The 16,565-nt window shown below is 47.2% G+C and overlaps 1 protein-coding gene across 1 annotated transcript; it reads right to left on the bottom strand.

The window, feature by feature from the left end:
* Positions 1-672: 672 nt before the first annotated feature.
* DUSP23 (dual specificity phosphatase 23) lies at positions 673-15,741 on the bottom strand. The gene is given in 5 exon segments (XM_048504060.1): positions 673-1,283; positions 14,552-14,715; positions 14,718-14,776; positions 14,778-14,815; positions 15,733-15,741. Coding segments are annotated over 5 exon segments (456 nt in total). The 3' UTR covers positions 673-1,097.
* Positions 15,742-16,565: the final 824 nt, after the last annotated feature.

The raw sequence follows: 16,565 nt of genomic DNA on the forward strand, positions 1-16,565 counted from the left end.
AATATAAAAGATGGCGCCTACTATCAATTCCCTTAAAACCCAAAGGGAAGGGGTGGTAGGATCCACTTGGTGTTATAAGGCCCATCAGCGGCTAGTCTCCCCAAAGGCCCGGCGGAACAGCTCAGTCTTGCAGGCCCTGCGGAACTCATTAAGATCCCGCAGGGCCCGGACAGCTGGTGGAAGAGCGTTCCACCAGGCCGGGGCCAGAGCTGTAAAGGCTCTGGCTCGGGTGGAGGCCAGCCGCATCATTGAGGGGCCAGGGATCACCAGTAGGTTGGCCTCTACCGAGCGCAGAGACCGATTCGGGACATATGGGGTAAGACGGTCCTGCAGGTCCGGAGGTCCCAGGTCCGGCATGTTGAGTTCTGTGGCGGAGGAATATACAATCCTAGTAACATCTTTTTCTGAGACAGACTTCAAAATGCTGTAAGGTCTGAAGAACTGCCGTCACACCGTGCAAATACTGACCTCGACAGACCAAAGATCCGACTCAGCATACATATTCAGTGGAAAAGGAAAGATCTTTCCAGGAGTCCCAGGAGAGCCACTGCCCATCGGAGTAGAAAACAGCTGCACTGTTTGACGAGGCATATGGCACGTATATTCCAGCGGGATATGGACAATATTAGTGCACGCTGACCCATTTAGAAATAACCCACACGCATGGCTGTCCCCTTTGAACCCTTTTAATCCCTGCAAATAATGTGTCAGGATGTCAACATGTTGAAGTGAGGGTTGTCAGAGGAAAGAGAAAAGGACACCCTTCCCCCCAGTTCTAAAACAGCATCCAATTCTCTACAGCACCATTCCTTACGGGATGGGAAGGAAATTTCATTGTGTACAGTCTCATAGAGTCTATTGCGTGATCCAGGGTAATCTTGCCTCCCCAACTTTCTGTCTGGAACCCCCCCATTGATTTAAGCCACCATTTCTAGCCCTAACCCATCCTAAAGAACTCAGAACCAGGTCCCCCGAACAATTATTTTAGCTCTTCTTCTGCCGGGAGGGTGGGGGGTGGTTTAGAAAGAGAGTCTCTTTCCATAATGCTGTCCACTATAATAGTTTCAACGACCAAGCGATCTCCCCCACACAAAAGGCTATTTGACACGGTGGTGGAACTGGACAACGGCTTTCTCCTGATCAGCTGTCTCGATGGAACCGGGCCGCATCTCGCGGATTTTGTGGATGGCGTCGACGCCGGTGATCTTCTGGGTCTTTACGAGGTAACAGGCCAGCATGGTTCCAGTTCGGCCAAATCCCAGCATGCAATGCACCGCCACAGCCTGAGAAAGGACAGAAAAACACACCCTGAAATGGGGGAACGAGGCTAGATAATTTTACTGAAAACATTTCTACATTGCCTTTCCACCCAAACAGGGCAGCAAACAAGAAAACATTTGAACAACCTTAAAATAATATATAAAATAACTCAATACAAAAATATAAGAAGAGGAAGAAGAGTTTGGATTTATACCCCCCCCCCCTTCTCTCCTACAAGGAGACCCAAATGAACTTACAAACACCCTCCTCTTCCTTTCCCCACAACAGACACCTAGTGAGGAAGGTGAGGCTGAGAGAATTCTGAGAGAACTGTGACTAGCCCAAGGTCATTCAGCAGGCTCCATGTGTAGGAGTGGGGAACAAATGTGGTTCAGATAAGACTCCGCTGCTGACGAGGGGGAACAGGGACTCAAACCCAGTTCTCCAGATTAGAGTCCATCCGCTCTTAACCATGACACCACATTGGAACAAACATACAACACCAAAACTAAAGAAGAGGGTCAATAACAGTTATTGGTTCTGAAAACCAATAAACACATTAAAAAACCAGTCATTGGTTGTCCACGAAATAAAACAAAAAGAGCATTCACCTGGTGCTAAATAGAGGGAGGTGGGTATATCTCCTTGGGAGGGAGCTCCAGAGCGTTCATTCTGTAACTGACAAGGCCTTTTCTTAAGTTGCCGCCCAGGTAAACTCAGGCTCATTCCGCACATGCAGAATAATGCACTTTCAAACTGCTTTCAGTGCTCTTTGAAGCTGTGCGGAATGGCAAAATCCACTTGCAAACAGTTGTGAAAGTGGTTTGAAAACACATTATTTTGCGTGTGCGGAAGGGGCCATAGATATAAACTCAGATATAGACTCGGTCTCAGATAAATATGTTAGTATAGTCAGTTGGGGGGAAATGGTTGAGAAAATTATATGTTTCCACATTAGAATTTAGTCCAAAATATGAAAATGATCTGGCAAAACCATTATTTTGTGCATTATTGAACCTAATTACTTTGATTCAAGAGTATTTGTAGCTCACTGTATTTTTATTTTCAAATGGGTGGGGTGGGGTGGGGGAGCTGAGCTAAGTTGGAACTAGGACCCAGGTGGAGCGTTCTACAACAAAGAAAGCCGACACGCTGAGTTCTGTGGTGGAGGAATATGTATAACCTTACTAACATCTTTATCTGAGACAGAATATAGCTTTTGGTTGGTGGCTGCAGCCGGCCAGTTCAGCCTTAAATCTGCCTTATGGGGCAAATACCTGGGATCAGTGGTGGGATTCAAAAATTTTAGTAACAGGTTCCCATGGTGGTGGGATTCAAACTGTGGCGTAGCGCCAATGGGGCTGGGTGGGGCACGACGGGGGCATGGCTGGACATTCTGGGGGTGGGGCATTCCTGGGCGGGGCTGTGGCAAGGACGCGAGTCACAAATGGCGTGGTCCTTAGGCCCGAGGAAAACGAATGCATGCAGGAGCAGGCTGCCACGCACGCCGGTGCACCTCCTGCTAGACTGCTTCAAGTTCTGCGCGCTACTGCTGAGAGGAGGGGCGTAGCTAAGGCAAAAATCACGGGGCAAAATCACCAATTAGTAACCCCCTCTCGGCACACACAAATAATTAGTAACCTACTCTCGGGAACCTGTGAGAACCTGCTGGATCCCACCTCTGCCTGGGATGCATGGGGTTTAACTGTGAATGGAGAAGACGGCTGCTTGAGGCAGAATCTGCATTTTCGTCTGACTCAACTTCTCCAATTCAACAAGAATTGTATTATTTACATGTATAAGAGCGGGAGAAGAATCCTCTCCAAGGAATTCCACGTGTTCTCGGTGAGAAAATTTCCGTATTTTCATTCCAATAATGGAATGGGGGTATTTTGCAGTTGTGGGGCCTACCTAGTGGTAGAAAGGGCCATCAAGTCACAGTCTACCCCATAGGGTTTCAAGGTAAGAGAAAACAGAGGTGGTTTGCCATTACCTGTCTCTGCATAGCAAACCTGGACTTCCTTGGTGGCTTCCCATCCAAATCCTAACCAGGCCCAACCCTGCTTACCTTCCAATAACAAGATTGGGCTAACGCAGGGGTCTGCAACCTGCGGCTCTCCAGATGTTCATGGACTACAATTCCCATCAGCCCCTGCCAGCATGGCCAATTGGCCATGCTAGTAGGGGCTGATGGGAACTGTAGTCCATGGACATCTGGAGAGCCGCAGGTTACAGACCCCTGGGCTAGAGCCCGTGCCATCCCTATCAGAGTAGGACCTAAACACCTATTTAGGAGCAGCAGTGGCGTAGGAGGTTAAAAGCTCGTGTATCTAATCTGGAGGAACCGGGTTTGATTCCCAGCTCTGCTGCCTGAGCTGTGGAGGCTTATCTGGGGAATTCAGATTAGCCTGTACACTCCCACAAACGCCGGCTGGGTGACCTTGGGCTAGTCACAGCTTCTCGGAGCTCTCTCGGCCCCACCTACCCCACAAGGTGTTTGTTGTGAGGGGTGAAGTGAAAGGAGATTGTAAGCCCCTTTGAGTCTCCTGCAGGAGAGAAAGGGGGGATATAAATCCAAACTCTTCTTCTTCTATTATATTTTCCTTGCTTCTGGTATGGGGCAGCCCCAGACCTGACAATCAGAGACGCACGGATGTGAACAGATGTATGTATAAAGCTCCGTTCTCTGGTGGATATGGGGTTTGTCTTCCTCTTCCTCTTCTTAAACAACATGTGGGCAAGACCTATCTAGTAGAGTGATTGTCTTAAAGTCAGTGTGTGAGGAAACTGTTTTGGAATACTTACCTGAGGGTAAACCGGATGTCTTTCCAAAAAGTAAAAGGACTACAGATTACACGCTACAGGGGTCAGTGCTATCAGTCACAGACCAGGAAAGGGATTTGGGTGTCTTAGTTGATAGTTCCATGGGAATGTCAACTCAATGCATGGCAGCTGTGAAAAAGGCAAACTCTATGCTGGGGATAATTAGGAAAGGAGTTGATAATAAAACTGCAAGGATTGTCATGCCCTTATATAAAGCCGTGGACTGGCACTTGGAGTACTGTAGTTCAGTTCAGTCGCATACACATCTCAAAAAGGATACCTGAGAAGAGATAGAAAAGTGCAGAGAAGGCGCAACGAGGAGGAGATGATTGAAGGTTGGAGCACCTTCCTTATGAGGAGAGGCTGCAGCCGCTTTGGGGACTCCTTTAGTTTGGAGAGGCGTCTGGAGGGGGATATGTGATTGGGGTCTATAAGAGTATATGCATGGGGTAGAGGCAACATGTTGACAGAGAGAAATTTTCTCTCTTTCTCACAATACTAGAACCAGGGGCATTCATTGAAAATGCTGGGGAAGAATTGGACTGACTAATAAGGAAACACTTCTTCATAGCGTGTGATTGGTGTTTGGAATATGCTGCCAACAGGAGGTGGTAAGATGGCCACTTCAACCTGGATAGCTTTAAAAAAGGAAGCTTGGACAGATTTTTATGGAGGAGGAGTCAATCCTATGGCTACCAGTCTTGATCCTCCTTGATCTGAGGTTGCAAATGCCTTAGCAGCACTCAGGTGCGCAGGAGCAGCAGCAGCAGAAGGCCATTGCTTTCACATCCTGCATGTGAGCTCCCAAAGGCATCTGGTGGGCCATTGCGAGTAGCAGAATGCTGGACTAGATGGACTCTGGTCTGATCCAGCTGGCTTGCTCTTATGTTCTTATGACAAACTGAAAATCTGTCATCTATACTGGGGTGTATATAACATCTTGAAGCCACCTGAGCCATCTTATAATTACTATGAAGAAAGATAGGAAACAACTCGTAAATAATACCTCAGCTTACCAGCTTCTTGTTTTATAATCTTTATTATCTTGCCTGAAATCATTTTTCAAAGTTCCAGTTTAATAAAACTTCATTTTTTCCCATCTTTTAATGTTCTCAAGCCTCTGGTGCCAAAGTTATTATTTTCTAACAGAAAGTTTATTTTGTGTTTCTTCAGCGCAGACCTCTGCCTAGCTGAGTTGTGCCCCAGCTGAGCAGCTAAAGAACATTTTTTTAACTTCTATTTGAAGTATAAAGATGGAAAAGCACAAAGTGACGAAAAATAAAGTTGAAAAACATTGTTTATGCTCCTGCTTCGGTATCACAAGAGGACAAGGAGGTTGCTCAGTCAAAGCTTTAATTAACAGAACTTTTGGAGGGAAAATCTCCTCAGGGGACTGGTGGGCAGAAGGAAAGAGTTTGGGTGTGACACATGTGGCAACTCCCATGTTCAGAATTCAGATCCCAGGAGCATGGGGGTCTCATTCAGAACAGGGAGGGGACTTAGCTCGAGAGTGGCGAACATTAGTAGTTTTTTTTTTTTGGGCCTCAAGGGCCACAAAAATGTCGATATAATTATCCTTAGAGGTTGGGAAGGGGCCATACAGGCCATCTAGTCCAACGCCCTGCTCAATGCAGAATTAGCCTAGAGCAGTGATTCCCAACCAGGGTATGGAGCTGGCCCAGGAGGCAGGACCTGCCACAAGGTCAGCAGTCACCCCCCCACCCTGTGCTTCACTTCACCCTGGGAGGGGAAGGTTGGGGAGGATGGCGAGGGTACGTGAGATATTAAGAGTGAGGTCAAGGGTACCGTGATGTCGAAAAGGTTGGCAAACACTGTTCTAGAGCATAGGTGTCAAACTCGCGGCCCTCCAGATGTTATGGACTACAGTTCCCATCATCCCCTGTAGTTTAAACCCATTATTGCAAGCCCCATCCTCTGCTGCCAACAGGAAAGGCTCCCTGCACTCTTCTAAGTGACAAAAGGAAATATTTATTTACACCATGAGGTTTTCCGCACGGCACAATCACACTGGGGTGGAACCGGCATCGTCCATGCATGGGCTATTTTATCCTGGTTTCAGCCTCCGCATGGCTCCCAGTTTCTTCCCAGGAGTCGAGGTAGGCCCGGGAGGTTTGTTTTGTGCGGCCCGGGTCTTTTGTATTTACCCTGCAAGCGTATCCGCGCATGTGCATACATCCCCAAAGTGTTTATAGTGGGAGGAAATAGCGAGGCAGGAAAAATAACCTAAAAGCAGAACGTATATTTTGCAACACAAGTCATAAAATGCTGCACTCTGGAGCTCCAGGTATGCGTCCTGTCCCGTGCAAATGCTTCCTTCTTGTTGGTGCAGTTGGAGCTCAGTCCAACAGCGGTGAGTTTATTTGCTAGGGAAATTGCCCGTGTACTTTAGGTGATTTGAATATATGTTTACAAAAGACAAAGGGAGTATGAGGAAGGAAAAATATACCGCGTCTGCTCCTGTGATGTTTGCATGGCAGCGGGGGTCACCCAGGATCTCTGAAAAGAATCGCCAATTTGGCGATTTTTGAATATCCCGAAATTTAAGGGGAAATATCGGGCTAGGGCAGCACTGTGGCAGGGCGATGTTAGCACTGGGGAGCAGTCTGCTTGGAATTCCAGCTGCGCAGGGATATGTTTCTCGCTCACCCCGAATATTTTGATGGTGTGGAAATGGCCCATGAGTAATTACACATTGGCATCCACTACCAGTGGATAGGGTGATTGCCTTGAACAGAGTCTTTAAAAGGGGGTTAGACAGATTAATAAGGCCATCAATGGCTACTAGCCACTAGCCCTGGTGACTGAAGGAATGCTCACATACAGAGCAGAACATGTCTGAATATGAGCTTGGGGGGAAGGCCTTGGACTCTTTTGTCATGTTTGTTAGCCTTCCAGAACAAATGGCCAGCTAACATGTGAAGCAAGATGCTAGATCCGTGGTGGCAAACCTTTGGCACTCCAGATGTTATAGACTACAATCCCCATCACCCCCTGCCAGCATGGCCCGGTGGCCATGCTGGCGAAGGCTGATAGGTGTAGTCCATAACATCTGGGTCTGGGGTCGCTCCTGCTATTAGATGGACAACTGGTCTTGCCAGTGGGCATGGTGCGTGGTGTAGGCCTATGGCACTCCTTTCATGGACTACAATTGGCCATGCTGGCAGGGGATGATGGGAATTGTAGTCCATGAACAACTGGAGTGCCAAAGGTTCGCCACCATTGTGCTAGATGGACAACTGGTCTTGTCCAGTAAGGCATAGTGCCATGGTGGCAAACCTATGGCACTCCTTTCATGGACTGCAATTGGCCATGCTGGCAGGGGATGATGGGAATTGTAGTCCATGAACAACTGGAGTGCCAAAGGTTCGCCACCATTGTGCTAGATGGACAACTGGTCTTGTCCAGTAAGGCATAGTGCCGTGGTGGCAAACCTATGGCACTCCTTTCATGGACTGCAATTGGCCATGCTGGCAGGGGATGATGGGAATTGTAGTCCATGAACAAGTGGAGTGCCATAGGTTCGCCACCACTGGCATAGTGGCTAAGAGTGGCAGACTCTAATCTGGAGACCTCGGTTTGTTTTCCTCGCTCCTTCACATGAGGCCTTCTGGGTGATCGTGGGCCAGTCACAGCTGTCTCCAAACTCTCACTGCCCCACCTACCTCACATTTTGTCTGTTGTGGGGAGAAGGGAAGGTGATTGTAAGCTGCTTTGACATTCCTTAAAGGTGGAGAAAAGAGGGTTATAAAAACCAACTCTTCTTCTATTTTCTTGCAACACAATTCAATTGTGAGAACTTAGGGTGGACCTGAGCCCTACAGAGGCATCAACTATCTCCATTTATCGGGGAAATCCCTAGTTTTGGGTACCTGTCCCTGATAAATCACTTTCCAGCGTGATGTAGTGGTTAAGAGCAGGTGGACTCTAATCTGGAGAACCGGGTTTGATTCCCCACTCCTCCACCTGAGTGGCCAGAGGCTTATCTGGTGAACCAGATGTGTTTCCGCACTCCTACATTCCTGCTGGGTGACCCTGGGCCAGTCCTGGTTCTCTCTGAACTCTCTCAGCCCCACCCACCTCACAAGGTGTCCGATGTGAGGAGAGGAAGGGAAGGAGCTTATAAGCTACCTTGAGTCTCCTTACAGGAGAGAAAGGTGGGGTATACATCCAAACTCTTCTTTTCCTTCTATTGTCCTTAGTTTTGCCTTTGGGGAATACCTTGCTAAATCATTAGCCAGATTTGCTAGTATCGTCATCCCCCAAAAGCCTCCAGGAGTTAAACCTTAGAGCAAGAGCTAAGTTAACCCTGTCTCTTGCATCCACAAACGTATACCCATGGCCCGTGAGCACTGAGACACACAGCTCGCCATTTCAAACGTGGGTGATGTTTATTCTGAAGGGCTGTTGCCGTAGGAAAAGTATATTTTTCTTGCATATCTTTAACTAAAAGAACAAACACCCTTCGGGCTTTTTAATCAGCGGAAGGCAGGTTATTGCCAAGTAAATGAATATTAGCAGCAATGAAAGCGGTGAAATGCCGTCCAGCGATGTCCTATAGCGGAGGTGGGGAAATGAGACAGCGCTGCTTGCTGTGAGAACAAGGAAGGGGCAAGCTCTTCCTTATTTTCATTTGTAGAATGTTGGAGGGCATGGAGTTTTAAAATTCCCCATCCCGTAGTTAAGTTGCTTCCTCACAGTGTGAGACAGTGTGGTGTAGTGGATAGATCGGCTGACTAAGACCTTGGGCAACCCGGCTTTCTGTTTCCAATTCTGACACAGAGGTCGTTCTGACACAAGATCGTTCGGTGATCTTGGGCCTGTCCAAACTCTCAGCCCGACCCACCTCACAGGGTTTCTGTTAGGGATAAAATACACAGCCAAAAGAAATTTAAATAAGGCTGGCTGTTGGAAACAGAATTCTAGATGTGAGGGACTTTTAGTCCAGGCCTGGATGGTAATGGTGAAGTTTTTTATCTCCCCTCCAAATGAGTTGGCTGGAGGTATTTATGGCAGGCTGACCAGACGTCCCGCTTTTGGCGGGACAGTCCATGCTCAAACAATTTGTCCCATGGGGTTATTTAAAATTGTCGATTTTTGGGAGAGCTGCCACTGCCTTCTGGGGAGCATAAAGGCAGTCTGGCAGCCTCCTGCCTTGTAGCGACCACAGAACATGGCCTTCCTGGGGGGTTTGCCTACCCCCGTCCCGGTTCACAAAAGTGACCATCTGGTCACCTTATTTTATGGGCTCAGGACTCCAGAGTGTTCACAGGACCCTCTATCATAGCTCCCTTCTTTTCCTGCCTTTCTCCCTAAAATGTGATTTTGCTCCCCACCTTCTAATCCTGGCTTATTCCATCCCCAAAGGCAGCTACACTGGAGGGAGCCGAGTGCGAATTTCTCACACTCCATTTCTTTCTGCAGGTTCTGGTGGGCCTGAAAGGAACAAAAAAGAATCACTGTTCCAATTTCTCCAGTATGCCTCCTACCAGGAAATGGGCAGTCATTCCAAAAACCCCTTGGGTTCACCTTCTTCTGTCTTTATTTAATAAGGCAGCCAACTTGCCCACTTTGGAAGGCAACCTTCTACCCTCAGTCTCTGTCCCCTGCTGCTGATTAATAGCTTAGGGAAGAAAAATGGGCCAGAAGAAGCGAAGAAGTTTGGGCAGTGTCACTTCTAGCTTTGTAACTGGGTGACATTACTGTGTTTATTTATTTATTTATTTATAATTGTATTTATAAAACCGCCCCATCCCCTAAGGGCTCTGGGCGGTGAACAACAAGAATTATCAACAATATGACAATAACAATATCATTTTAAAATCAATAGCATTATTAAATATAGAAGTACATAAAATTACATAAAATTACGAAGCGTTTACATTATAAACCATAAACCATGTAAGTCGTTGCAGGGGCCTTCTAGGATCCCAAGATGGAGAAATCCTAGAACAGTGGTGGCAAACCTTTGGCACTCCAGATGTTATGGACTACAATTCCCATCAGCCCCTGCCAGCATGGTCCAATTGACCATGCTGGCAGGGGCTGTCGAAGAGTATGAATCCATATCTGAATATAAGGATTACCACATAGTCCCTAGAGTGTCCTGTGATGTGGTGACATCACTTCTGGTTATATGTGATGTCGCAGCCTCACTGAATACTGTTTCAGTAAATTTTTGCCTCTACTAATTACATAAGAACATAAGAACTAGCCTGCTGGATCAGACCAGTGTTCATCTAGTCCAGCACTCTGCCATTCGCAGTGGCCCACCAGGTGCCTTTGGGAGCTCACATGCAGGAGGTGAAAGCAATGGCCTTCTGCTGCTGCTGCTGCTCCTGAGCACCTGGTCTGCTCAGGCATTTGCAATCTGAGATCAAGGAGGATCAAGATTGGTAGCCATAGATCGACTTCTCCTCCATAAATCTGTCCAAGCCCCTTTTATATTATTATTATTATTATTATTATTATTATTATTATTATTATTATTATTATTATTATTATTATTATTATTATTATTTACATTTGATAACCCGCTCACCCCCAAAGGGCTCTGAGCAGTGTGCAAGGGCCACATAGGCCAATAAAACAATAAATTATGGATAACCACTATAATATTAAATCTTTAAAATAAAGCTATCCAGGTTAGTGGCCATTACCACCTCCTGTGGCAACATATTCCAAACACCGATCACACGTTGCGTGAATAAATGTTTCCTTTTATTAGTCCTAATTCTTTCCCCCAGCATTTTCAATTAGTATATTTTCATCCTGCCTTTCTCCCCAAGGGGATGTAAAATGACTCAAAAAAGACAAGTTATATTACAAATGCAGTATAAAAACAAAACAGCCAACCAAAATCGGGACAGCCCAGGAAATGTCCACTAGGGCAACCCAAGTGGTCACGGGTTGTAATCAAGACACCCAGAAGCCCAGATTATACGTATCTGCAGAAGGAGAGAGGAAAACGACTCCGCAAAGTTATTTCAAGCTGGCAGCCATCTTCCCTCAATTTCCTCTCCTGCTGCAAACTTTCTGTTTTTTTCTCTCTCTCTCTCCCAGATGGCACTTCTGCCAGTGAGAAAATGAAGGTGGGCCAAATATCACCCACTGGGGCACAGCCTCTGCCAACTTAGGGGAAGTTATACTCACAAAACAATGTCATGTACAGAACAATATGAAGAATAGTGTTGAAAACTGCATCTTTCTTAACCTTCAGACCAATTTTAATATATACAAAGCTCAACTATAGGACCATAAACACATTTTACTGAAGGGATCCTTATGCCACAAGAATCCTCTTCTTTGTAACTGCAGTTGAATAGTCTTACTGGAATTTCAGCAATTAAGCCATCAGGTAATTCTAGGCTAAATAGCCTTCCAAAGGACATCAGTCTCCAGGTGAGAAAAAACACTTCAGGCATATTGCGCCAAACAGTTTCCACGAAAACGTGTATCGGTTATGGTTATGGGAGGTTGCAGGTGCCCAATTCCCGACTCTGGTCTGCAGCAATCAATGGTTTCACACTGCTTTACCTTGGCAGTTTCCAAGAACCAATTCAGCCTCATGATGCCAAACAGTACAAAACAGACTTCACAATAATGATAAAGAGGCCATAAAAGCATGCTAGTCAGTCAGTCAGTCAGTCCCTTTATTGGCATAAAACAATATACAAGGAGAAATAACCTGAATAAAATACAAATGCAAACATTATGTACCTAATAGTCTCATGTCCTCAGAAGGAACTTGGCAACCACACAGGTCATGTGAGGGCACTGATCAGGCAGTAAAAAAGACAGCCGGCTTTTGTCCTCAAAGGTCACCCAATTTATGTAATAGGGGAAGGATAAAACCAGGCTTTAAAATAAACGGCAGGAAACCCTTAAACAATGAACTTGGCTGCTCGTGGCCGTCATGAAAGCAGCTATGCTGGGCTTGCCACAATCTAAGTGTGGGTTGCCTATACACTCGGGAGATTCTCCAGGTAAGCTTTTAAAAAAGCACTGTAAACTAACCGAAAGGAAAAAGAAGCACACTTCCCTATTAACACCGTTTCCTCACCAGGGGCCACTATCCACTTACCTCTTCAAATGCATGGCCTTGCGGCGACTCGCGGTGAAAACCTCCAGCTGACTACGTACGCAGGAGACATTTGTTCCCCACAGGAAAATTGCGGCGGGCAGCAAAGGAGCAGAAGTTCCATGGAAATAGGGGAATAGAGTGTTCCACGATTGGCTGGAGAATTTGTGTGCGTCCACGCGGCCATCCCGGTGGTCTCGGTTAACAGGCAGCTTTTGGTTGTGATTGGTTCATACGTGCGTGCGTGCGAGCGTCATCGAAAGCTGCACACCTTCCTTGAGATGAAGTAAGCAAATATTTGAGACGGTGAAAAAAAAACTGAGAAAAGAAAAGCACTCCGTTAGAACCCGGCTGTGTCTTGAATGGGCACTGCAAACCCTTTCAACCGGTGGGCTTTCGAGCAAGAAAAAAGAAATGTTGAGGCGTCTTGTTGTACACACATCTCAATTTCCTTGAGGGTGCAAGGGGTGTCGACGATGTCTCTCGTCATCCTCTGGCGCGCACAGGCAGGGGACACCCCGCTTAACAAGATCGCTCCCTGTTCCCTACGATTGGCGTGAGCTGCGCGTCCTGGCGTATCAACCCAGCATAAACAACCGAGGTTCCAGCTGGCGGCACCAGCGGGTTTTAAAAGTTGCTCTTTTTTAGCCGGAGCTAATTTACCCAGCCTTGGCCAGGAGGCGGGGAGAGTAAATCCCTGGCAGCAGCGCGGTGGCCGCGGAGATAATGAGGCGTCAGGACCCCTGTGGCTTTACAGAGGTGACCCCGCGGCTTATGGTGAGTGGATAGTGACCCCAGGACATCCAAGGCTAACTCGATCTCACCAGATCTTGAAAGCTAAGCAGGGTCAGTCCTGGTGTCTTACCCTCCAAAACAGATGAATTGATTCCCATCTTCTGGAGAACCCCTGTAAAGCCAGGAGGTTTCCAGTCTGGCAACACTTTCAATCCTTGGCACATTTTGTTTTTCAAATCATACTGAAATCTTTGAAAGAGCTTTGCTCTCTTCTCAAACTATTTGATAAGGAATCAGAGAGAGAATGTGTGTTTAAGGTTGCCCTTTGCAAGGAAAAGAAGAAGGGAAAATGCTTTTGGATGGGAGACGGTCAAGGGAGTCCATGGTTGCTACACAAAGGCAAGACAATGGCGAACAACCTCTGTTCATTAGAAGAAGAAGAAGAAGAAGAAGAAGAAGAAGAAGAAGAAGAAGAAGAAGAAGAAGAAGAAGAAGAAGGAGAAGGAGAAGGAGTAGTAGTAGTAGTAGTTTGGATTTATATCCCCCCCTTCTCTCCTCCAAGAGACTCAAGGGGCTTACATGCCCCTCCCGATGACGAGGTAGGTGGGGCTCAGAGAGCTCCGAAGGACTGTGACTAGCCCAAGGGCACCCAGCTGGCATGTGTTGGAATGCACAAGCTAATCTGGTTCCCCAGATAAGCCTCCATAGCTCAAGTGGCAGAGCGGGGAATCAAACCTGGTTCTCCAGATTAGAGTGCACCTGCTCTTAACCACTACACCACACTGGCTGCTCCCTTGAAAACTCTATGAGAAAGGTGAGGTATGAATCCAAACTCTTCTTCTCCTTCTTAATGGTCATAATAATTAAGTGCTGTTGAGTTGAGAACAACACACGGTGACTGCTCATAGAGTTTTGGTTTGTCATTGCCCTCCTCTGCATAGCAGAGGAGCCTGGATTTCCTCAGTGGTCTCCCATCCAAGTACTGACGAGATAGCATGGTGTAGTTGTTAGGAAGGGTGGATTCTAATCTGGAAAACTGGGTTTGTTTCCCCACTCTTCCACAAGAAGTCTGCTGGTGACCTTGGGCTAGTCACAGTTCTCTCTGAACTCTCTCAGTCCCCCCTACCTCAGAAGGCATCTGTTGTGGGGAGAGGAAGGGAAAGGAGTTTTTAAACTGCTTTAAGACTCTGGAGCAGCAGTGGTGTAGTGGCTAAGAGCAGATGCACTCTGATCTGGAGGAACCTAGTTTGATTCCCCGCTCTGCCGCCCTGGAAGGCTGTGGAGGCTTATCTAGAATTCAAGATTAGCCTGTGCACTCCCACACCGCGCCAGCTGGGTGACCTTGGGCTAGTCACGAGTTCTTCACAGGCTCTCAGCCCACCACCTCACAGGGTGTTTTTTGTTTGGCAGCCGAAGGGGAAGGGCAAGGAGATTGTCAGCCCCTTTGAGTCTCCTACAGGAGAGAAAAGGGGGATATAAATCCAAACTCTTCTTCTTCTTCATACAGGAGAGAAAAGTGGGTTATAAATCCAAGCTTTCCTTCTAACCCTGCTTAGCCGTCAAGCTCTGACGAGAAGAGGTAACCTGAGCATGCTCAACACAGGGGATAGATGCTCAACACAAAATCGATCTTACCTCTCCCTTGGCGTTGGCGTGCTCCACAACCTGGCTTCGATCTGCTCCACCGGTGTGGCGGGCAGAAGTCGGCAATCGGATGCGGTGCAGCTGTATGCCAGAGGAGCAGGTGTCGTGGTAGAGAGGCGGACTGCGCTCCGTCCAGTGAGACCAGATGCGGATGCGTGTTGGTACATGTACCGATAATGTGCGGGAGCAGCTGGCATGGCCATCCCTGCCAGCTGTCGGTGCTACCCAGGAGGTAGGTGGTGGCAGTACATGTCCCTTGGAAGGAAGAAGATGGATACAGTCCAGTCAGTAGCCACCAGTTTCTCCCGTTGGTGTTTCGAAAGGCTCCCCTAAAAGCAGGAGAAATGGGCGGTGCCACGAATCTCAGCCCCTGCTCAGACTTTACACTACTGGGTGCCGGCAAGGTTTGTCACACCTCGGAGGCTCTAAGGATTCTGGGAATACAGCAGTCACCTCAGCCTATCCCTCAGTGTGGTTAAAGGGAGCGGCTGGGGCGAAACCTTCTTGGAACAAAAGAGGTTAAAATCCGGTGTTGAATGTCAAAACAGAAAAACAAAACACACTGCAGGCAGGGCTGAGGATCAGAAAAAAGGGTGGGGCCCGGAGATATCTCTGGCTATTGTCTCTGCAGGTATTAAAGTGAACAGAAGGTTAAAGCAAACAACATAACCAGTGAAGATCTTTATGCTGTGGTGGCAGCTGTCATTGGAGCAACTTTTAAAATATCTGAATAGACAATCAGCAGCGCTGCTGGGTACATGCCCCCCATGACCCCACCTGCTTTCTAAGAACGCTTGGCGGGCACCTGGAAAGGTGTTGGTGGGTGCCATGCTGGAAACCCCTGGGATAGCCACATTCACACTTACCACCAACCAAATGATCCACTTGTTCTCCCATCTCTTGGCATGAGGACCACACCTTAGGGCAGTGGTGGCGAACCTTTGGCACTCCAGATGTTATGGGCTACAATTCCCATCAGCCCCTGCCAGCATAGCCAATTAGCCATGCTGGCAGGGGCTGATGGGAATTGTAGTCCATAACATCTAAGGTCTCAGGTCCCTACATAACCTGGGGGGCTTTTACAGCGATACCTGTTATTTGGCAATTGCTATTTCAAGATCGGAACCACCTGTCCACTACAAATCCCACTGAGTGAGGGTCCTGACCCTTACCTGTCCCATATTTCAGGAGCCGTAGTGGGGGATAGGGCCACAGATGTCATGTCAAAGAGCCACATGTGCCCACTGTGTGTCACTGGACCAGATGTAGAGTGTTATGAAGTTAGGTCATTGGATCAGAGTTGCCAACCCTGCGGTGAGAAATCCCCAGAGATCTGGGGGTATAAGGTTACCCTGCTATAATGCTACAGATTCTACCCTCCGAAGTCGCCATTTTCACCAGGAAAACTGATCTCTCTTGTCTAGAGATCAACCGTAGTTCCGGGAGATTTTCAGGCTCTACCTGTAAGTTGGCAGCCCTAATTGAGACCCCCTTCCCGACCTTTATCTGACAAACTAAACTCAAGTACCGGTACTTTCTACATTTCAGATGAGGGATGAGGTAAACAGAATGTCTAAAATAACTTTTTTGGGGACAGAATAAGGTTCAGTAAAGAGGCTTGAAATTATATACAAGTATAACATACAACATTTGCTGGGTTCATTCGGTTATAGTGTTTCGTTGTGAGTTCTTGACTGCAAAGGACAGCTAGTTATCAGCCAAAATTTCATTCTTGAGGTAACTAATCTTAGGAATCCTATAGTATAAGTGTAGCTCGATCTGGAAATTCCAGTTCTTTAGCCAGCTTTCCCTCCAAACTCAGCTCTGAGACACGTACAGTCTACTTTTAAAACCTCAAAGTGGCACAACCTAAAAGCTACACCTTTTTCAGGATAAAGATGACACCAGATTTGAGAATTCATCCTGGACCATCTTTGTTCTAGAATGCTCCATTTGGGTCCTGGAGCCTACCTAGTTCTGTCCCCAAGGCACTAGGATCCAAGCA

The sequence above is a fragment of the Sphaerodactylus townsendi genome, linkage group LG01 (genome assembly GCF_021028975.2).
Source record: "Sphaerodactylus townsendi isolate TG3544 linkage group LG01, MPM_Stown_v2.3, whole genome shotgun sequence".
NCBI classification, from domain to species: Eukaryota; Metazoa; Chordata; class Lepidosauria; order Squamata; family Sphaerodactylidae; genus Sphaerodactylus; species Sphaerodactylus townsendi.